The sequence below is a fragment of the Aspergillus versicolor genome (assembly GCF_001890125.1).
Source record: "Aspergillus versicolor CBS 583.65 unplaced genomic scaffold ASPVEscaffold_13, whole genome shotgun sequence".
Lineage (NCBI taxonomy): Eukaryota > Fungi > Ascomycota > Eurotiomycetes > Eurotiales > Aspergillaceae > Aspergillus > Aspergillus versicolor.
Genome location: NW_024467536.1, coordinates 187,342 through 207,862, shown reverse-complemented (window position 1 = coordinate 207,862; position 20,521 = coordinate 187,342). Strand labels below are relative to the sequence as shown.

Here is a 20,521-nt window from a genome sequence, read left to right as displayed (position 1 = left end):
TATCGCGCAAATGTAAGCCAGAGTCAGCGTTACATTAACTAATGAACTAGCGTGAACCGAGACTTCGCTGAGTCGCTACTTCGTATTCTCAGCCGGTGAGTCACTCGAGGGCCTGCGTACTCTCTCACTCTGCTCCCAGTTACGAGTCGCTTGTCAGAATACTTGTACTGATCGAGTCGCGATGGTCTGCACTCTCGTCCCAATAAACCTCTCCGATCCCTCCGAGGCGGAGGAGCTCGAGCACCAGCGTACCGTCTGCGGCTGGGACAACACACCAGAGAAGTTCGCGCTCTGGCGCGCCCAACAAGAGGCCGGCCTCAAGTCCTTTTTCTGGATCACCAAATCAACAAATCCCTCCAATAATTCTACGGGCGAACCAGAAACACCAATCCGCGCCGGTCACATCTCACTCGACGCCTACGCCGAGCCCGCAGACTGGGAGCTCGCCAACGAAGAGAAGACGAACCTGCATATTCAGACGTTCTTTATCTTGCCTGAACATCGCTCCGGTGGGCTTGGTGGTGCTGCGATGCGACAGATCGAGGCTCTGGCGCCGCGAGGGCCGTTTGGGAGTGAGAATTGTGAATATATCACGCTGAACTGTATGAGCAAGAAGCATTATTATGATGAGGTCCTGGGGCCTATTTGTCGCAAGGTGATGCCTATTTGCAACCAGGAGTGGTACGAAAAGCAGGGGTATGTGGCTTGGAAGGAAGAGCCGCGGTATAAAGAGGTGTTGATGGATGGGAGGACGCTTGTTTTCAATGCAGCCTTTATGAGGAAGAGGGTGAATCGGAGTTGAACCAGCTAGATTGTAGATATCATGTGTCTCAGTCAATTCATAGGCAATTGCCTTGATCCTTCAACGACTTGCAGCCTCATGCACTGGGATAATCTGATTCTCCGCACTGGAGCCGAGCAGTCTTTGCTTGCCGAGCTACACCAGAATCCACCAGTCGGATCTCTCCAAGGCCGCATCTCCGCATTCCAGTTTCCCTTGGAGCAGAGATAGACTCGTCCAATCATGCCATTCCCTGTATCCCTGCCATTTCCCCATGGGGAAGACGGTGATCGACGGTAGCATTACTCGATCATTAATGTAGGACAAAGAACTGAGGTGCGCATGACCCTTGCTGCGGATAAATCCAGGCTATATAAGGATTGTTGCCGCATATTCTGGTTCAACACTCATGTAACTCTGACCTCGTTATGGATGACAAGAAAGCAGACGGATCCCCTGCGCCGCTCCATGTTGAGGCCTACGATGGTAGCGCCGACATTGAAAAGAGAGGTGATGATCAATGGCATACAAACACCAAAGAAGCCCAGGCGGCCAATGCGGCCGAACACTCTTTGACCGTGCGTCAGGCCTTACGCGCATATCCCTGGGCAGTCGCCTGGTCGCTCACGATCTCCATGTCGATTATCATGGAGGGCTACGATACCAATCTGGTGGGTAATTTCTACGCCTATCCGGAGTTCAAGAAACAGTTTGGGAATGAATATGCGCATGGATATGAGGTTCCTGGCGAATGGCAGTCGGCCTTAGGGGCTGGCGGGAATGCAGGGTGTATTATTGGGGCGTTTCTGAATGGATACCTGATAAAACATTACGGCTTTAAGAAAGTGTTCCTTGGTGGTTTATTCTGTATGTGCAGTTTTATTTTCGTCTCGTTCTTTGGAAAGTCCGTCGGGGCTCAGGTTGCTGGACAGGTTCTCTGTGGGTAAGTCGAATATAAACTGCTTTCTTAATTTGTACTGACGAACAGGATACCTTGGGGAATGTTCGCCACTATCGGTCCTGCATACTCATCAGAGCTCCTCCCCATGGCTCTGCGCTCCTATCTAACAGCCTACACAAACATGTGCTTCGCAATCGGCCAATTCCTCAGCATGGGCGTGCTCCAAAGCCTCCTCAACCGCCCAGACGAATGGTCCTACCGCATCCCTTTTGCCGTCCAATGGATCTGGCCCGCCCCGTTATTCTTCATTGCAATCTTCATGCCCGAGTCCCCCTGGTGGCAGGTCCGACACGGACAATACGACGCCGCGCACAAAACTGTTCAGGGGCTCATGGCCAAGACCGAACGGCATAACGCCCGCCAGATTGTGGCTATGATGATCCACACCGATAACATCGAGTCCGAACTTGAAGCCGGCTCGTCGTATATGGACTGCCTTAAAGGGTCGAATCTGCGGCGCACGGAAATCGCCTGCGTCACTTTCGCAGGCCAGGTTCTTGCCGGTAGCCAGTTCGCCTACTCGGGGACGTATTTCTTTGAACAGGCCGGGATGAGCCCGGATGATGCGTATAAGCTTGCGCTTGGTGGTACGGCGATTGCCTTTATCGGAACGGTTCTCTCGTGGTTCCTTATGAAGGCCTTCGGTCGACGGTCTATGTACCTGGGTGGTATGGCCATGATGTGCGCGTACCTCTTCATCATCGGCATTCTGGACCTGGTACGAAACATCGACGGGGTGAAGTGGGCGCAGTCATCGCTGTGTATTATCTGGCTATTTACATTTTCGCTTACCATTGGCCCATTGGGGTGGTCGATTGCGCCTGAGGTGTCGTCGACGAGGCTGCGTTCGAAAACGATTGTTCTTGCGCGGAATACGTACTATATTGCGATTGTGGTGGCAAATGTTATTGAGCCGTATTTTATGAATCCCACGGCCTGGAACTGGAGAGGGAAGACGGGGTTCTTCTGGTTTGGGACGGGATTTCTGACTCTTGTTTGGGGGTTCTTTAGACTTACAGAGACGAAGGGGAGGACATTTGAGGAGTTGGATATCATGTTTGCTGCGAAGATTCCGACGAGGAAGTTTAAACGGTATCATGTTGATGCTTATGCGGAGAATTTGGATATAAAGGACCGGGCGAGGGAGACTACCGCAGATTAGCTGTACGTTAATTCATTCAATGTGCTATTGGTTGTTTAAGTCATAAATTATTAACACGGTTATTCTAATACTAACCCAGCCTCATCTCACCACGTACGAATTTCGACTGGCCGTCTCGAATATGCAGCTGTCCTCCCTGTCAGCAAGAGACTGCCAATGAACGCTGGGCCTAATGTTTAAATGCTCCCAGATATACGCGGTATTTTTGGCGGCCCTAAGCATATCCCACCCAAGTACACCTTCCACCAAGCTCTCCCGGCTCAGATTCAGGACAAATTCCGCTGCAAACCGATGACTATCCTGGGGCTCCGTTGCGGCAAATATCCTTTGGAATATATTCATGTCTCTCTTACGGATCGTCCCAATTCGAACTTTGTTCCGGAATCCCTCATTAAATCCGAGCGTCAGACCTGGGGCTACAGTTGCTGTATACCCATTCTGCCCGGTGACTGATTGATACCAGTTGCATACTTCATTCTTGGGGTCTAACAGGATAATTATCCAACGCGTCCCGGATTCGTTGCTTTTGCTTCTGGTTATCCCAAAGTAGAGCTCGTATTCACAGTCACAAGTACATTCAGGCATAGTGACGGCTTGACAAAGGTTTTGGAAGAGGGCAGTTTGGGTACAGCGCTTACTTATATTTCTTCGTCTTTTACGTGAGCCCTTTGGGTAAAAGCAGTCTTGTTACTGCCTTCTTTATGTGCTTTGTGCCCTTTACTAATACCACATTGCTGATAACATGTTAGTTTCATTCTGTCGAAACGATTAACAATCGCTAGAATGGCATTATCTTTCCACTATGGCCCTTTCGTTTACGTCTAGCACCGCTTGTTGTCAACCGTTTAGTCTGTGCTTAGGGTATACTCTAGGTCATTATTCTGACACTGGGAACATTGCCAATATGACCCTCACTACCTTAATGGCTCTAATAGGACCTAAGAAGCCTAGTATTTAATAATGGAGCTACTGTTTAATTATCCAAACTCGGCTATCATTGACTACAGTAAGAAAAGTTCGATGGTGCAGTGTTTTAGCGATATTCCTCTATATAAAACTGTGGCACTCATTTTAGCCCGCCTATTTGTAGGGATAAAAGGCATTGTCTTCGTGGCGGCTATCTTCAATAAACGCCTGATCAACATTAGTGTACCTGCCTTTGAAGCATTTCAGCTCCCTATCAGAATAGTAGGCCTCCTCCTTTAGCTTTTCGATAACAGACTCATCAACCAGTCCCCGTCTCGCTAGGCGATCTAGGAACCGCACTATGAAGAACTTGTTTGGACCAGGCAGCGTCATTTTCCACTCCGGCTTGAACTCATGATACACCTCCTCATCCGTGAGTTTGGCAATCAGCCAGAACTCGCTACAATCAGGCAGGTCGTCCCGCTTTTTGGAGTACCGTTCGTATACCTCGCTTGTGCCTGGGCCGCCTGTCGATAAGAGCCAGCGGTTCTTCTTCCCGTTGGGGTACTTAAGTACCAGGACCCATTCCTCCTTTTCCTTTCGTTTGACCTGCGCAAGGCATAGCTTATATCTGCAGTCCATTTTGGGAGTTAGGGTGTCTCTTGGAGGACGGTCGTGCTATCTCGAGAACTGGGGTTTGGTCTTGGTTTATGCTATCCATATTTATAATGGATTCCTTTTGTGTACTCTCACTTATCATTTCTCGTCTCTACAATGGCATTTACCTGATTGAAAGGGGGGTTTCCACAGTTCGTACCCTTTCAATGGGCAGTATTCTTTATTACTTTATGGAGTTCACATGGCGTCTTTATATTACTGCCCCAATTTCATAATGATGGTAGAATATACCAGTTTAAATTCATGTTACAATATAAGACATTTATTGCTTGTCACAGGATATGTCTTATGTATCAATTACGGATGTTTGTACATCCCCGGTAAAAATAAGGAAACTTTGGTCCTGTCTTCTTAGGAACAAGATGTCCGCTTTCTTTCACATCAGTGGCGTAGAACAAATAATCAACTGGGGACATGTTATTCTGATAGAACTCCGTCTCTGCAGCAGAGTACCTTGGCTCCCATATCACCCTAGTAACCATCAACTGCTCAATTATGCCATTCTGAGCAAGGCCATATATGAGGCGGACAGCAAAGAACTGGTCCGGACCAGGAATTGTCTCCTTGAGCACCTTGTCGAACCTGTTCCATCGTTCCATCTGTAGACATCCCAGCAAAATCAACCCTGAGAAAAGATCCTTGCGACCTTCGAACTTCAAGTCAAGAGCCTCCTTCCTTTCGTATCCATTCTCTCTAGATGTACTACCGGCAGAGTAGTACACGTCATACAGTCCAGTGTCTTGGGATACCACCATGATCACCCAGCGGCTACCGAAGCAGGAGTTGGCCTTGGACTCGGCGAGGAATATTTCACGGGTCTCCATTTCAAAATGCTCAGGTATTTTTCGGGTCATCTTCCACGTGAGGTTAGGACGTTTTATGGATATCTGCTCAGATTTCGCCTCGGTTGGATTACAGGAATGCAGGTGTTTTATTTATACAACAGGTACTTCTCTGTGAACATGCTGTTTTTCTGTTCACAACGCCCTTCACGGGTGAAAGGGTTGTTTAAAGGATATGGAAGCCAGGCCCTGTCACCCGCTTTGATCGCTTGTGTATCATGCATTTGCTGTAGGCGATTCGAAATGAACAGTTAGCAGTGGAGAGTGTGAGTGAAGTCTATGACCGCAATCTATTGTTGCAAATCGGCAGTCTTGATTTTATCTTATGTTTTTAGACCGCACCCGACAGATTTAAACAGATTTAAACAAGTTTAAATGTGGGATACACAACAGTGAGCCTTGGGGTGTCAGCTGCAGTAGACTGTATCGAGGACGAATCCCGGCATTCAGGCCCGACATTCCAGGGCACACGCCACCATCTCCTCGTATTCATGTCGACGCCTATATAAATACCCACGACTGCCTTTAAAACGTGTTTTCTGAATGTTTCAGAGCCCAGTATGCTGCCAAAGCCAGAAAAGTGTCCTCAAGCCATCACCAAAGCAAAGACCCTAAGTGGTGTTTGCTGGGGCGAAGAGTACGAGAAGATGATATCCGGGATGCTGTATGTTAGACTCATCTTCATATTCTCCAGCTCCCTGTCTTACTGAATACTGCAGATACAGTCCTCTAGCTCCAGAACTTATCGATGGCCGAGAAAGGGCCAGGCGACTTATTGCCGAGTTCAAAGCCCCGCCAAAGCCTGATGTTGCGTTCTCGGAGGCCATTTCACACCGAGGGGAGGTAGTTAAGCAGCTGTTTGGATGCGTCGGCGGTGGAGCGTATATCGAGCCCCCGATATTCGTTGACTATGGATGCAATATTAGTGTTGGGGAAGGCTTCTATGCCAATTTCAAGTTAGTCTCTGCTCTCTGTACTTCCCCGTCTATACTGATAAGATAGTTTAACTGTCCTCGACTGCGGACTCGTCACGATCGGAGACCATGTTGAAATAGGCCCGAATGTCAATATCATCACGGGTGAGCACTTCACGGAAATTAATGCGCGGAGAGCAAACCGGGGAAAGGAGTTTACTGGGGAAGTCATCATTGGCAATGACTGTTGGATTGGTGCAAATGCTACGATTCTGGCGGGAGTTACGATTGGAGAGGGCTGTACAGTTGGTGCTGGGTCGGTTGTTAACAAGGATATCCCTCCTTTTAGTGTTGCCGTTGGGGTTCCAGCGAGGGTCATTAAATATGCAGGACCACAGGAATAGCAGAATAAATATGTGATTACGTTGGAGTGTCCGCCGGCTAAATTGCTGCATAGAGAAGGTGGAGGAACCAGCAAGCCCAACAAGGAGATTCACGCGAAGTGCTGCAATCCACGTCAGTTATCCACTGCTTACATTCCAATAAGCACCAGGAAGGCAGTGGGGGTGTTATTAGTTGTTGCATCTGCATAGGAGCAGCTCAGTCCCCTCACCACCCTTCTTCACCACCACTTGCCTCATCCTACAACATGTCGCAGACCCTCCGCTTACAAGATAAAGTCGCCATCGTCACAGGCTCCTCATCAGGTCTCGGCCGGGCGATCGCCATCCGATACGCGCATGAAGGCGCCAAAGTCGTATGCGCTGACCTCTCGCCCACGGCGCGGTCGCGCGAGGAGGCTGAGATAACGACGCATGATTTAATAGAGACGAATGGCGGACAGTCGCTTTTTGTGCAGGCTGACGTGGGAGATTCAGCACAGATGGAGAATTTGGTTCAGGCTGCTGTGAAGCACTTTGGGAGACTGGATATGTATGAGCATCCATCGAGAGCCTTGGTTTACTTTTCAAGCAGAGGGCTAACACTGGCAGTCTTGTCAATAATGCCGGTATAAGCATTGAGGCGCGCACTCCGGCGGTTCTACATCTTACGGACGAGGCGACGTGGGATACGACCATGAGAGTCAATGTGAAGTCTGTATTCCTGGGGTGTAAATATGCCCTTGCGCAGATGCTGCAGCAAGAGCCACATCCATCAGGGGATCGAGGGTGGATTGTCAACATCTCATCCATAATGGGGATGATTGTTGGGCCTGAGAACCGTAAGCTCATATTCATTGTGGATGAATTAAGGAAGACTGATTCGTGCAGCGTCGTATTGCGCATCTAAAGGCGCTGTTAGCCAGCTGACGAGGCAGATTGCTCTGGACTACGCGCCTCACAGGATCCATGCGAATGCGCTGTGTCCTGGATGTAAGCTTCACTTTCAACCCTGGTTGTGGGACTGAACTAATGCCGAATTAGATACCCAGACCGCGATATTCAAGGAGACGACGACCCATTTGACGCCCTGGGAGGATCTGAATCGGCGCCATCCGTTGAAAGGGCCTGGACTGCCCGATGACGTTGCTAGGATGGCTGTTGTTTTGGCAAGCGAGGATGCCAGTTGGGTTACCGGTGTTTGTTTACCAGTCGATGGCGGATACACTGCTCGCTAGTTGGGTTCCTTCTAAATGAATGGGACTACCTACAATGAAAGCATCTATAACTATGCTACCAACACTATACCTTCCAGATGTCCGTTCATAAATGGCAAACATGAACAGCCCAGGTCCTGCAAGTCCAGGCTGCAATGCAATATTGTAAAAGTGCCTCCTCGAGGCTGCTATCTCTGGTAGCTGGAACAGACGCTCCTGGTCCTTAATTTCCCAATCTCGCCGGCTATAGACTCGGGAGTTGACCGATGTCACCATGCACACCTGGACTGGGCGTCTGTCAATGACGTCTACCCTTAATTTCCATGTGAAGCCGTTCGACCGAGTACTTTTGTCGCAAGGTCTGAAGTCCAGGACCGTAGAGCTCAGCCTTGCTGGTAGAATGAGGATGTGCTTGTGGAGTCATGTTGGTTCTGTATATGATGCCGGTGAGGAGGCGCAGACCCTAAAACAGGGTATTTTTGGCAACATTTAGACCACGACCCTTCAGGCCGTCCGCTAATTTCACATCCTTGTTGCTTTAATGGGTAGACTGTAAGCGAACTTTTGGAATCTCACTCAGTGGTCATTCTATGGGAAGAAGAGGGATATTGCAAACCGAAGTCGGAATAACGGCCTATCTGTAGAGGATTTGGCAGAGAGCCTGGATCAGGTGCAAAGTTGCAATCTATGCAAAGTAATAGTCGGTTAAACCGCGCAAGACCGCGTGAAAGCACCAATATTGCCGCCTCGCGCCAATCGCAAGTCGCCAGTCGCGAGCCTGAAACACGCCGAGGGACACCAGTGTCGCACGAAGTGGGAGGTTCTGCGGTCACCGTGTGGTGTCTGTCCCTGCAGAGACCTGCAAGCTTTATTTTTACATGCTTAAAGGACGCTGCGCCCAAAGGGAGACCGCATCCGCATGTCGGGTGTTGTGTAACAGCCATTGCCAATTCAACGAGTCCCGCCGGCCCCGCAGGTATGGACTCTCTGAGTTGTAGCAAGTATACCATCACGACTGTAATAGTGGCATGGAGGGGTAAGCAGTGCAGAGGCCCACTGCCTCAGGAAATTCCACTGTGAGCCTGCCTCTGGTTGGACCTCGCTTATACCCATTAAGCCAGGAGGTCACCGCATTGGCTGCAGAACTTGGGCCATATCCGGCCTGAGAGTACCCTCTGATGGAGGCTGTGTCTGCAGAAGCAGGTAGGAGGAGACTCGATACCAACTCCAAGGACATGGCCCCCTAGTACTGCAGGCTCGGGGCACCGGGCTGAGACCCGAATGGCCGAATTGTTTCTGTTACCACGCGGGCTCGGCGGGGCTCCCAGTCGGGTGCTTGCAGCAGTTCTGCTTCTCCGAGGGAGCGGCTTGTTGGCTTGCTGGTGAGTGGCTGCTGGGTCGAGAATGAATCATTGCGGGCCTGAATGCAGACGGTGCGGCCGGGACGATCCGTCATGGCTTTGCAGCATGGAAGGCCGCTAGAAGCTGACTTGCATGGATTGTGACAGTGGTGCAAAGTTTATGCTGTGTTTTACATGGAGGGGTTGTTTATCCATGTCGGAATGGTCCCGTAGACTACCTGATGCCTGCCCTGGGACATACTCACCTTCCTGATCTACGCCTTGCCGCCATATTACTCTGTTCACAGAATACATTATATCCATACGAGTGTATGGCAGGTTGCAAGCATGAATATACGGAATATACTTTTCCATGCCAGGCTGCCAGTCCACGCAGGTAAGTGCTGAAACACACAAGCTGTTACAACCGTGGGACCTAAGCTTTGCACCCACACTCCACACGAAAATTCTCCGGGATAACCGCGGGACAGACACTGACAATGCGAGCAATTCACCGAAATCCAGTCAGATCGAAAGGTTATCGGATTGGCGGCGATCCCTCGCCCTGCCTTGACCAACACTCGCCTTCGAAAAACAGAGAATTCATATCTCTCCCCACCTATGTTAAACCTAGTGCAGGGCTAAGCCGGGCGCAGGGCAAAACGTCCATCCACCGGCTTGGAACATACTGGCCGTACTTTTGTAGATATCGGGTGATTCTCGGGCGCCTGTGGAGACCTGAGACGCCAGAATTGGCTGCGCAGACGAGGGCGCAGGGCAGGCTGCACCCCGTCAGTTCCATTACTGCATATTCAGAGTCTCGACGTGTCAGGGGCTGTAAAATACACGACCAGGTGGCTCTGCGATCTACCATGCAGCCAGATCTGCCATCCGACCAGATCTACGGTACGGCGCCAACAGATCGACCCTGCAGCCACTAGCCAGACTTTAAACAGCGTGCAGGAACTCAAGAACTGACAGCAAGCCTACTGCTCTACGGACGTGTCGAGTAAACATCGAAAAACAGGTTTGTAAAGACGACGCCGGGCAAAACCACCCCTGTTGGGAGGGCAGTGCCACCCCGCCAGGACACCATAAGACGGGCCAGGCGTAATACAGCCGGTCGGCAATCGTACTTGTGTGCGACTAAGTGTATTTCTAGGATGAAACGGCCCTCGTTGACTTGCCAGAGGTGGTTGTGTACACAGCATGTCCGAAAGAGGAAGTCGCTGCTTATTGACCCAGCTTATGCATTTTATGCACCAATAGGATAAGTCCCAGGGCTCCAGCATTCAAACTGCTTCTCCTGCCTTGAGGACCACCAGGAGGACCGACCAGAGGACCACTAGTAGTACTTTCTGTTCTCGAGAAAAGCGGGAACTCTGTAACCAATCAGTCCGAGGGTAAACAACCAGAAACCAGAATATGACCAAATGCTACCTAACCTGCATGCAACGCTCACCGGGCCCCTCCAGCTGCCTGCTCGTCTCGTCAGTGCGGGGAGCTACTCCCAGACAACAGTCTGAATGTGATTGTTCCAGAAGTTGAGGCATTTTTATCCGTTTCATAAGTATGGATGCTTGCTGGTGATTTGCCGGCGATGCTTTTACATGGCCATGAACCCGCTTGGCGTTGCATGAACAAGGCATACACCAGGTTATATAAATCGCGGGGTCTTTCGTTGCTTTGCAGGTCTTTCCTTTCGATATCAAGTCTCAATTATAAATATACCCAGGCTCACTTGCTGTGCGAGTCGACGCCTTCCACGCTTTCACGAATCACGAAGTATACACCTGTTGTTGACCAACACTACTACACAACCATGCACTGGATGTCTGGGACTCTATTTTGGGCTAAACACAAGTAAGCTACCAAGCCAAATATCCAAAATACAGGACAACACCTAACAGAACCAGAGCCTCTCGCTCAACAGGAACAGCCATCTACCTCGAGAACGAAAGAAACACAAGACACAACCGACGCCGCACATGGTCCCTCCCACCCAGACCATGCGACGCCTCCGAGACATCAACAATAAGCGATAGAGGAGATATCCAGCACCTGCACCGCGTCGAGTCATGCCAGGGATACCCGCAGCTGCGGTGTATTCGGTGTGGCGGCGTGCGTTCGCGCGACTACCACGCTCGCCACTTTGATGACCCTGTCAAGAACCCGTCTGTGGGTATTTGCTCGCGCGAGCGCACGAGGTGTGCCTGGGCGAAATCAAATCCGGAGCCGGAGTTGATCAAGATCGCTGATACTAGGGCTGTTGGTACGGCTGTTCCTGGGACTGATAATAAGGCTGCCACTGGGAATAGGATTGAGACTGTGTCAAGGGCGGTGCAGGCGCCGCTGTTAGATATTCATGAACTACCAGATACCTCTGCAGATACAATGGACACGAAAAGCTGTTGTTGACAGTATACGCGCTTTGTAGGGGGTAAATACACTGGAAGGGATGGGAGGCAGACACAAAGAGGGGAGACAAAGAGGAGAATAAGAGGGGGAGGGGCAGTGTCTCAGTAAGTCATTAACTTCTATGCTTTGTAGGCTGTTTTGTATGGAGGCACTGTTGCTCCCGGGGTCAGTACTTCCTGCTCTGCTACAAAGCACGGCCCTCCAATCCGGCAGTTGTGACAAAGCACCAGCCGAGCCCCTTATTCTCGAGGTGTTGCTACCGTACTGTTTGTTGGGAATAACAATTGTTTACCAGCAAGGGGATAGTGAGAACCGACTCGGTTTCTTGTGGTGTGAACTGCACTGGATCAGGAATTTGTCCAATTACTCATTTACTTACAGATGACTGGCTTTACACCAACTTGGCAAGTAAAACAAAATGCATTCAGCATCAAAAGCAAAGATACAGAATGAAGTAAAATCAGACAAAGCCCAAACAATTCGGTTCCCAACTGGACAATGAGGCAAATCACCTTGATATCCTAAAATGGAATAATATAATTGCTGCCCTACATATGGGAGCTGTGGTTTCTACGGGCTTGTAGGTCACAAACCATGTTTTTCTATTTACTACATCACAGTAATCTTCAGAGAAGAACTTAAGGACGGAGGAAGAGATCTGCTCAAGCACTCCATGGACTGTCAACCTTGCGGCTGTCCATCACGGCGTTGGACCTTCTAACTGTATTTTTTTTACAATATAAATCGAATATATATCACAGCTTAAAGTGGGCCAGCAATTTGATGTTTTCTATTTTGATGTTCTGTTTGTACCAAGATATGCCCTAACCCTCCGATAATGTTGTTGGCGAGTATATGGATAGCTGTGATGGATATATATAATCAACCACCATAACTCCACAACCCAAAATTACAAGCGAGGTCTATTATTCTCAAGAATAGAATAAAGAATAGCCAAGAAAACGAGTCAGTTTAATTAATACAAGTTTAGTAGTGTAAGAGACGACAGCAACGCAGCAGCGCACGTGGGAGCCGCAGCCAATCACAATCCATGCAGCCAAACTGGCTTCACTCGCAGGTGGAATGCTCAACCTCCTGAATATAAACCAGCAAAGCCCCGTCCGCCGTAAACCATGCAGACCGTCTACGAGGGCATTCTCGACATGCTGACCTTCTTCCTGGGCCTGCTCCTCCCAGGCGCCTCGCTGGCTGCCGTGGACAGCTTCTACCCGCCCCTCAACCACACCACGTACATCACCAATGCCTCGCTGGGCACGTATGGCGGCGTCTTCAGCGCCCCCTCCGACAAGGCGAGCCAGACAGGCGACAGCGTCTATAATTACTGCTCCATGCCGCATCCGCATGTAGATACTTACGCCCTGCCCCGCTCAGTCGCGAACCACTCTGTCGCTGCCAAGCTCGTGCATTTGGAGTACGTCCAGCGGCACCAGCGACGGACGCCGTATAATATCCTCCCAGGAGGCGAAGTACTCCCCTCTCTATTATATTTAAATATAGATTAGTCCTAATACTGTATAGAACCAAGAATACAACTGCGAGGCCATCAACCCGCACCTCTTCGCCGCCCCTGCACATGCCACAGGATCAGGCCCGTCCCCAGTCCAGGTCTACGGCCAGGCCTATACAGACCCATCGAACCCATTTCTAACTAACTACGTCAACGGCTCCTGCCAGTACCCCCAGCTGACAATCGGCGGGTATCTGGACGCGTACCAGCACGGGCGCGATCTGCACGCCCTCTATAGCACGCAACTAGGTCTGATCCCGGAGACTCTGGATGAGGGCGATAAGCGCGTCTGGTTCAGATCAACCTCATCGCCGCTAACGCAGGGCTCGGCGGGTGGTGTGCTTCGTGGTCTTTGGCCGGAGTATAAGGGCCCGTTACCATTGCATCAGCAGGTTGAGGCGGTTGATACGATTAACCGCGGTTTTGCGTGTCCGGCGCGAGACACGATTCTGGATGCGATTCAGAGCGGGCCGCAGTGGGAGGAGTATATTGCTGTTACGGATGGGTTGAGGAGGAATCTTGCGGGAATGTTTGGGGCGGAAGAGCAGGAGGAGTGGTTGGAGACTTGGGATCATTTTGCGGATAATTTCCAAGGGAGGTTGTGCAATGGGTATGAACTGCCTTGTTCTTTGGAAGATGAGGGGGAGTGTGTGAGTAGAGTGCAGGCGGATGAGGTGTTTCGCGCTGGGGATTGGATGTATAACTACTGGTGGCGGAGGAATCAGAATGTCACCGAGTATATTCGCGTGATTGAAGGGATGTTTATTGCGGAGTTGGTGAGATCGTTTGAGGCAGTGGGTGCAGGGGATGAAGTTGTGTATAGACATGTCTTTGCGCATGATGGCGATATTGCGCCGTTGCTGGGGGCGCTGGGGATTAGGGCGTTGAGATGGCCGGGAATGGGCTCGAATGTTGCATTTGAGTTTTGGTATGTCTCTGTTACTCCCTTGGCCACTTGGGCTGTTGCTGATTCTGATAGGGAAACATCCGAGTCAGAGATGTATGCCAGGGTGCTGTACAGTGGACGAACGCTGGAGACAGTCCACGGACCCCTGGAATGGATTCCAGTGTCCAAGCTGGTTGACATCCTGAAGCCATTTATCCCGGATGATATTGTCAAGTTGTGTAGTTAAAGCGTTATCGCATTGATCTTGATATTATGTTCATGAGTATCCTATACATGAGTATCCTTGATATCAGGATATGATGACCTCCACTACAGCTACTAGTAGTAGCTTATCCTCTTCCCAATTACCAGCCCCTAACACCGTATATTATCCTTAAACCGCATTCGACGCCTTAGATCTCTGGCTCCGTCCCTTGATGATGCTGCTGAGATCACCCACAGGGAGAGCAATCGGGAAATCGACCGCTTCCAGGACCTGCGTGAGAAGAATCCACCAAATGGGCCAACACAGCGCGAAATTAAATGCTCCAGCAGCCTGGATTTGTCAGTGTTTGTCTTGCTATAGTATGTCGAATAAAGGACCAACCTCTTGCAACTTCGCTGCGGCTTCCGTAGCTCCGTTCGCAATCTGGAAGTATGCGCCGGCTAGCAGACAGAAAGTGATGACGAGGAGGAACAGTGCGGAGAATAGGCAGACATTCGTTCGCAGCGAGCAGATGAGAAAGACCGTTGTGAGAATTCCGAGAGATAAAAAGTAGAATGCTGTAACAGGGATGTTAGCTTGCCTTGTCTGGCCTTAATGATCACGACTGATACGTACCGACTGTTGAATGATAGGCTGCCGTTTCATGTCCCGCAAAATTATCACCCTCTGCATAATTTGCCCCAGTGGAGAAGAATGGCATAAGACCGCCGCCTTGGACGAGCCAGAAAGTTCCTACAGGAGTCAGTCATGTATAGCCAGGTATGGTGGCGGGGACTGTACCGTAAGTGAAGAAGACTGCGCAGGTAAAGGTGTTTCCGATGATCCATTCGCCAATAGCACCGAGGACTTGGATAATACCGCCATAGAAGATATACGTAGGGCTGTAGTGCTGCGTTAGTATGACCCTATGACGTAGTACGGTTGGACATACATAAGGGCACCGCCGTTCCCTCCGGCGCCTCTCCACCCCATGAGCATACACGCGTTCGGAGTCGAAGCAATCAAGAAACCAATCAGGCAGACAGGCGTGGGGTTAGCCAGCTTCCTCCTGAGGTTGCCTTCAACAGAGGGGTGCTTCGGGCTCAGGTAGAGCTTCTCGAAGGTCTCGCGCGAGATGGGCAGGAAGACACTCTCGGCCGTCTTCATGCGGTTGAGAGAGTCATCCTGCTTGTCCGAGTTGATGTCACTCATAGTGGGCAGCTTCTAATTGACTTATGGAGAGGAAGAAGGAGAAAGAGTCAATGGTCGGGGGGTGTTAAGTAGCCCTGCTGGAGAGAGCCAATGCTTAAATAGACGTCTCGACGCCTAATTCCTCAACCCCAGCTCCCCCCTTTTCTCTCTCCGCGTCTGGAGCTCATTCCGCGACTTTTCCGCTATAGCCAACCAGCTGCGCATCCCCAGAGCTTCAGCGGAGAAGAATTGCGGGGAGGTCGCCAGCTGGCTGGACACAGGGAATGGTTTACGTGACCGAAATTTTGAGTTGTGGGCAACAACCGAGGGCCCTGAAGCAGACGCGCAGCTACCATGAATTCGCCGGGCCAATATCAGAAAGCGGGGATAGACCTGATCTCCACGATGGCGAATTACCAGCTTCAGCGCGTCGAATAGAGTTGCACTGGCATGGGGATCGCTGGCCTAACTTCCTTCTGTCCGGTAGGGCGATCGCAAACGAGCAATTGAGTTTACTCAACCTAGGCAGCACTTGGTAATCATTGCTTGACGGCCCTGGTAGGTCTACGGCCTGGGGCTCGTGCTGATTATGGTTGTGTTTAAGCATGAATTTCGCGGGGTGGTGGGGATCCATCTCTGGCAATCTGGGAACGACCCATGGATCAACAGGCCTATTGACGCAGATACGCCAGCTCTGCGCTTGTTCTGGCAAGAATCAACCACGCCACGGCTTCTGGCCTCGGATCCGATAAGTGCGAAGGCTTGCCACACATACCATGTTCGGTCGGCTTCACCTCTGTGTTCTGACCATCTGTCGCTATGGCATGCTGCCCGTTACATGGCGGATAGGTGAACTGCCACTTGGGCCTTGCCGCCGAGAGTCGACTCTGCTATCCGTATAATGTGCAACTCCGTCATCACCCTCCAAATTCCTGAATAGAATAACCTTTTTGAACCGGTTCTTTGTAGTAGCGCAATAAATCTGAGAGTGAGCACTCTAGCCCTTGTTGGTTACAACATTCCAGGCGGGTTGTTCCGCCACACGGTCGCGGCTTGGAATGTAAAAATCTTCCACCTAGCGCTTGTTGACCCGAGGGTATTCTGGTCGCTGAAGGGCCAGTATTGAGAGGCAGATTTGGTAACCTCGGTCGACGCGATTTCTTACGGCCGTGTCGGGTCAGAGAGCTGATGTCAATTGATCTTAGTGTGATGCATCCGGCTTACGGCCGAGAAGATCGGTCTTGGGTCGAGTAGCTCGGGATTTAAACAAGCCGTCGGCAGGACTCGAACGTCAAGAGTCGAGAGTCAAGAGTCAAGGCAAGCAGCAGGCAGGACTGGACTAACTGGGCAGATTTGCCACTGACCAAAACGGGTCAAAGGTGGTGCTGACTAAGATATGACTGACTCACGTGCCCTCACGTGCCCTCACGTGAACTAGTCAAGTAACGTGACCGCTGACTCAGATGCCGGATGCGGTTATGACGCCACCACCAGTAGGCGAGGTCCGGCCACAAATCCAATCCACAGTCCACAATCCACAATCCGAAATGCATCCGAAATGCGCACCCGAGCCTGGAATGACAACGGTGCGTTTCGCTACCAGTAAGGGACTTGTCACCCATGCCAACCACGTTGACCGTACGAGAGAGTCCAGATCCCATCGCAAGGGGCTCCATGTGCTGCGATTAGTGCTGACTGCGAACACGAGTCACACGAAACCCCAGCACACTGACCACTGAGACTGGCTTCCCCCTGTACCGCACAGACCGGTGACATGCATGAGCCGGTGGAGGCCGTCGGCTCAGTCGGAAGACAAGAGTTGGCAAGGGATCTGGTTCTGGCTTCTGCCCAGGGCGCCCAGGCCGAACCAGGGTACAGAACACAGTGCCACTGCCATTCTACCGTAGGGTTTGCACTATGAAGTAATACTAACAATACCAAGCCGGCGAGGCAAAAAAAGCCGGCTCAACGTGGTGGAAAACTTCCCCGTGCCCGGAAATTGCCGATCATGCACGATGGGGCAGAATCAGGTTTTGTGTCAGTTCGCAGTATCAGCCTCGATAGTCTGAAGTCTGAACCCGTGCTAGATTTGTTTTTCCCTTCCCTGCTCTCTGCGGGCTGAAGCCTGACTGCGATGCGCTGCAAGAGCCGCTGCCGAGTCCGATCCCGACGCGGCGACGCCATCCCGGCGCACTAACGCGCTTGTATAAAAATTTTCAAAACACCCGGGTTGAATCTCTGTGCCACGAGGCCGCACGCCAGGGTAACATCAGGGAAAGCACGCAGTGGACCGGCCGGATGACGCAGTGGGGAGCAGGACGTAGCAGCAAGCAGACTGGTGCACCGCATCCCACGGCCCATGGGGCCACTGCTGGAGGCCTTCATGGTTGGCCACTCCCCCTTCCAACGGCTCCAGCAGTCTCCAAATTATCTAATGCCATGCGCTGGTCTCGTATCCGCCGGTTATTTCTTCTGCTGCTTTTCCCTTTTGCTTTGGGGGAAAAGATTTTTCTTCACGCCGTCACTCACCCTCACCCTGACCCTCTCACCATCTCGGCCAGCACCAGCACCAGCACCGGTCTCACCATCTGTCGCCGCTGGATAGTCTAAAAGAAAAATCTCAGTTCACGCGTCTGGCCATATCGAGCTTCTGCAAGTAAGCAAGTAAGGTATAGGTAGTTTCTTGGCCCATTCTCCCATCTGCGAGCCCGATTCGAATCCAGCCTGTGCGACCACAGCCCTGGCGACCATTGCGACCATTGCGACTATTCCATTGCGCCTGAGATCGGAACCCCCACGGTAGACACCCTTGCGCAAGACGGACCGAGACCACGCGATCTGATCAACATTCCGTTGCCCTTTCCGTCGCACCAAAACCCAAGCACCATGCCGAGCTGGAAGGACCTGTTCAGCAACACCGATCGGCGGTTTTTCCCCGAGGTCGTTGTGCCTCTCGCCCGCGATCCCAATTCCGTGACCCTGGAGTCCAATGCGAATGCGAATGCCGATGCCGAGAAGAAAGACACCCCCAGCGACCACCCCCCAGCTTACCGCTCCGAATCTAGCCCTGACCGCAGCTCGCTGCAGGAAAAGGGTGTAGCTGCTGTGCCTGCTAGTGCCTCAGGAGAACTGACCTTGGAATCGCTCCGTGCAGAAGTCGAAGCCGGTGTCGTTGTTTCCGGCCATGACTCCATCTATGACCGTACGTCTTGATTCTCAGCTCAAGTCCCTGGTTGAGATGCCTGCCCCGTTTAGCCCTGGTAAGACTTAAGATCGATGATACATTGATGTTGTACAGGTAAAGCAAAGATTATCAACAGAGCCATCCAGGACATTGGAATGGGCCGCTATCAGTGGGGCCTGTTCGTGCTCTGTGGATTTGGCTGGATTGCCGACAAGTATGTTGACTCGTTTATTGTTTCTGTACATGTATACTGATTATATTTAGCCTCTGGCTGCAGGGCGTTGCCCTGACTCTGACGCCTCTGGCCAACGAGTTCGGAATCTCTGGTAACGACTCTCGTTTCGCCACCTGCGCGCTCTTCGTTGGTTTGATTGTTGGTGCCTCGTTCTGGGGTATTGCTTCTGATATCGTTGGACGCCGTCCTGCATTTAACTGCACTCTGCTCATCTGTGGCGCGTTCGGTCTTGCTGCTGGCGGCGGGCCCAACTGGGTTGGGTAAGTGATTCATTACTGTATTTAAGGAGCTGTGCTGACTGTATTAGAACCTGTGCTCTGTACGCCTGCATTGGACTTGGTGTTGGCGGTAATCTGCCCGTAGATGCAGCTGTCTTCTGCGAGTGTCTCCCTCCCGACTCTGGCAATATTCTCAGTGGACTGGCTACCTGGTGGTCGGTTGGAACCCTGATTTCCAGTATGCTTGCCTGGGCTTTCATCCCCAACTTCTCGTGTGATGACAGCGCCCCCGTGTGCCTCAAGGCCGACAACTGGGGCTGGCGGTACCTCGTCCTCACCCTCGGTGCCATCACGTTCTGCATGTTCCTGTGCCGCTTCTTCCTGTTCACTTTCTACGAGTCTCCCAAGTTCCTCGTTTCTCGCGGCCGCCAGGACGAGGCCGTTGCCGCTGTCCAGGGTATTGCCCGCAAGAACAAGACCACCACCTGGCTCACCGTTGAGGTCCTTAACGACCTCGGTGGCATTGCTGAAGAGCGCGACGCCGAGAAACTGCCTGTCATGGAAATCATCAAGCGCTCTCTGTCCCGCTTCTCTGTCCAGCAGGTTGCTCCCCTCTTCGCCAACAAGCGTCTCGGTATCTCCACCGTCCTGATCTGGTTCTGCTGGACCTGCATCGGAATGGGCTACACCCTCTTCAACGCCTTCCTCCCCCAGTACCTCGGCGCCAACTCCACCGTCTACGAAACCTACCGCAACTACGCCATCACCGCCGTCTGCGGTATTCCCGGCCCCCTGCTCGCCTGGTTCATGGTCGACCTCCCCTACATCGGTCGCAAGGGCACAATGGCCTTCTCGACCGTCGTCACCGGTGTGCTCCTCTTCTGCTTCACCGCGACCAAGGACGCCAACGTGCAGCTCGTCTGCTCCGCCCTGGAATCCTTCTTCCAGATGATGATGTACGGTGTCTTGTACGCCTACACGCCCGAGGTCTTCCCGGCTCCTAACCGTGGTACGGCCAGTGGTATTGCTAGCTGCTTGAACCGTATTGCCGGTCTCATGGCTCCGATTATTGGTATCTATGCTAGTACTGATCCGCTGGCGCCTATCTATGCCTCTGGTGCTCTGATCCTCGCTTCGTTTGTGGCGATGATCTTCCTGCCGATTGAGACTAGGGGCAAGCAGATTGTCTAAACGACAGTCTTGACATAAAAAGGGGGGTGGATATAAGAGAAAAAGGTGTACATAAAAACAGTTGCTTTGTACGACTCAGCGTCATGAACGAATCATCCTCATGAATTAGTTGCATAGAGAATTCATTCCTCACTCAATTAAAATTACCCCGTAGATTAGGAATAATCAGGAATAAGGAAAAGGCAGTAAATTAAGATATTCGACTTGCATGTGGAATAATAGATCAAGATTATGAGTCCTGAGCTTCAACTCTCTTCATTTCCGCTGTAGCACACAGTGGAGAG

At 51.4% G+C, this 20,521-nt stretch overlaps 12 protein-coding genes across 12 annotated transcripts; 7 read left to right on the top strand and 5 right to left on the bottom strand.

Annotated features, from left to right (window-relative positions):
• Positions 1 to 62: 62 nt before the first annotated feature.
• On the top strand, positions 63 to 953 carry ASPVEDRAFT_46724 (uncharacterized protein). Its single transcript, XM_040813625.1, has one exon. The coding sequence runs from the start codon at positions 182 to 184 to the stop codon at positions 800 to 802; it is 621 nt and encodes a 206-aa protein (XP_040673153.1). The 5' UTR covers positions 63 to 181; the 3' UTR covers positions 803 to 953.
• A 250-nt stretch (positions 954 to 1,203) lies between these two features.
• On the top strand, positions 1,204 to 3,207 carry ASPVEDRAFT_202171 (uncharacterized protein). Its single transcript, XM_040809366.1, has 2 exons — positions 1,204 to 1,724; positions 1,770 to 3,207. The coding sequence occupies exons 1-2, from the start codon at positions 1,210 to 1,212 to the stop codon at positions 2,902 to 2,904; spliced, it is 1,650 nt and encodes a 549-aa protein (XP_040673152.1). The 5' UTR covers positions 1,204 to 1,209; the 3' UTR covers positions 2,905 to 3,207.
• On the bottom strand, positions 2,986 to 3,489 carry ASPVEDRAFT_33612 (uncharacterized protein; the record flags this gene model as incomplete). The annotated part of the gene is made up of 1 exon (XM_040810757.1): positions 2,986 to 3,489. The coding sequence occupies one exon, from the start codon at positions 3,487 to 3,489 to the stop codon at positions 2,986 to 2,988; it is 504 nt and encodes a 167-aa protein (XP_040673151.1).
• Positions 3,490 to 3,984: 495 nt separating this feature from the next.
• ASPVEDRAFT_88639 (uncharacterized protein) lies at positions 3,985 to 4,452 on the bottom strand (the record flags this gene model as incomplete). The annotated part of the gene is made up of 1 exon (XM_040818377.1): positions 3,985 to 4,452. One exon carries the CDS (start codon positions 4,450 to 4,452, stop codon positions 3,985 to 3,987), a length of 468 nt encoding a protein of 155 aa, XP_040673150.1.
• A 329-nt stretch (positions 4,453 to 4,781) lies between these two features.
• Positions 4,782 to 5,342, bottom strand: ASPVEDRAFT_141947 (uncharacterized protein; the record flags this gene model as incomplete). Its single annotated transcript, XM_040807787.1, has 1 exon — positions 4,782 to 5,342. The coding sequence occupies one exon, from the start codon at positions 5,340 to 5,342 to the stop codon at positions 4,782 to 4,784; it is 561 nt and encodes a 186-aa protein (XP_040673149.1).
• Positions 5,343 to 6,356: 1,014 nt separating this feature from the next.
• On the bottom strand, positions 6,357 to 6,578 carry ASPVEDRAFT_97814 (uncharacterized protein; the record flags this gene model as incomplete). Its single annotated transcript, XM_040818787.1, has 1 exon — positions 6,357 to 6,578. A coding segment is annotated over one exon (222 nt), but the record flags the coding sequence as incomplete, so codon positions are not given.
• Positions 6,579 to 6,893: 315 nt separating this feature from the next.
• ASPVEDRAFT_142001 (SDR family NAD(P)-dependent oxidoreductase) lies at positions 6,894 to 7,862 on the top strand (the record flags this gene model as incomplete). The annotated part of the gene is made up of 4 exons (XM_040807789.1): positions 6,894 to 7,177; positions 7,237 to 7,466; positions 7,516 to 7,617; positions 7,669 to 7,862. The coding sequence occupies 4 exons, from the start codon at positions 6,894 to 6,896 to the stop codon at positions 7,860 to 7,862; spliced, it is 810 nt and encodes a 269-aa protein (XP_040673147.1).
• Positions 7,863 to 11,003: 3,141 nt separating this feature from the next.
• On the top strand, positions 11,004 to 11,599 carry ASPVEDRAFT_56785 (uncharacterized protein; the record flags this gene model as incomplete). Its single annotated transcript, XM_040815251.1, has 2 exons — positions 11,004 to 11,044; positions 11,092 to 11,599. The coding sequence occupies 2 exons, from the start codon at positions 11,004 to 11,006 to the stop codon at positions 11,597 to 11,599; spliced, it is 549 nt and encodes a 182-aa protein (XP_040673146.1).
• Positions 11,600 to 12,732: 1,133 nt separating this feature from the next.
• On the top strand, positions 12,733 to 14,260 carry ASPVEDRAFT_142763 (uncharacterized protein; the record flags this gene model as incomplete). Its single annotated transcript, XM_040807868.1, has 3 exons — positions 12,733 to 13,086; positions 13,139 to 14,055; positions 14,107 to 14,260. The coding sequence occupies 3 exons, from the start codon at positions 12,733 to 12,735 to the stop codon at positions 14,258 to 14,260; spliced, it is 1,425 nt and encodes a 474-aa protein (XP_040673145.1).
• Positions 14,261 to 14,407: 147 nt separating this feature from the next.
• Positions 14,408 to 15,430, bottom strand: ASPVEDRAFT_88633 (uncharacterized protein; the record flags this gene model as incomplete). The annotated part of the gene is made up of 5 exons (XM_040818372.1): positions 14,408 to 14,569; positions 14,621 to 14,796; positions 14,855 to 14,971; positions 15,020 to 15,120; positions 15,171 to 15,430. The coding sequence occupies 5 exons, from the start codon at positions 15,428 to 15,430 to the stop codon at positions 14,408 to 14,410; spliced, it is 816 nt and encodes a 271-aa protein (XP_040673144.1).
• Positions 15,431 to 17,283: 1,853 nt separating this feature from the next.
• Positions 17,284 to 18,157, top strand: ASPVEDRAFT_365669 (uncharacterized protein). The gene is made up of 2 exons (XM_040811233.1): positions 17,284 to 17,446; positions 17,497 to 18,157. The coding sequence occupies exons 1-2, from the start codon at positions 17,418 to 17,420 to the stop codon at positions 18,017 to 18,019; spliced, it is 552 nt and encodes a 183-aa protein (XP_040673143.1). The 5' UTR covers positions 17,284 to 17,417; the 3' UTR covers positions 18,020 to 18,157.
• A 138-nt stretch (positions 18,158 to 18,295) lies between these two features.
• On the top strand, positions 18,296 to 20,237 carry ASPVEDRAFT_142149 (MFS transporter; the record flags this gene model as incomplete). Its single annotated transcript, XM_040807807.1, has 4 exons — positions 18,296 to 18,611; positions 18,708 to 18,807; positions 18,858 to 19,088; positions 19,136 to 20,237. The coding sequence occupies 4 exons, from the start codon at positions 18,296 to 18,298 to the stop codon at positions 20,235 to 20,237; spliced, it is 1,749 nt and encodes a 582-aa protein (XP_040673142.1).
• Between the last annotated feature and the right edge of the window lie 284 nt (positions 20,238 to 20,521).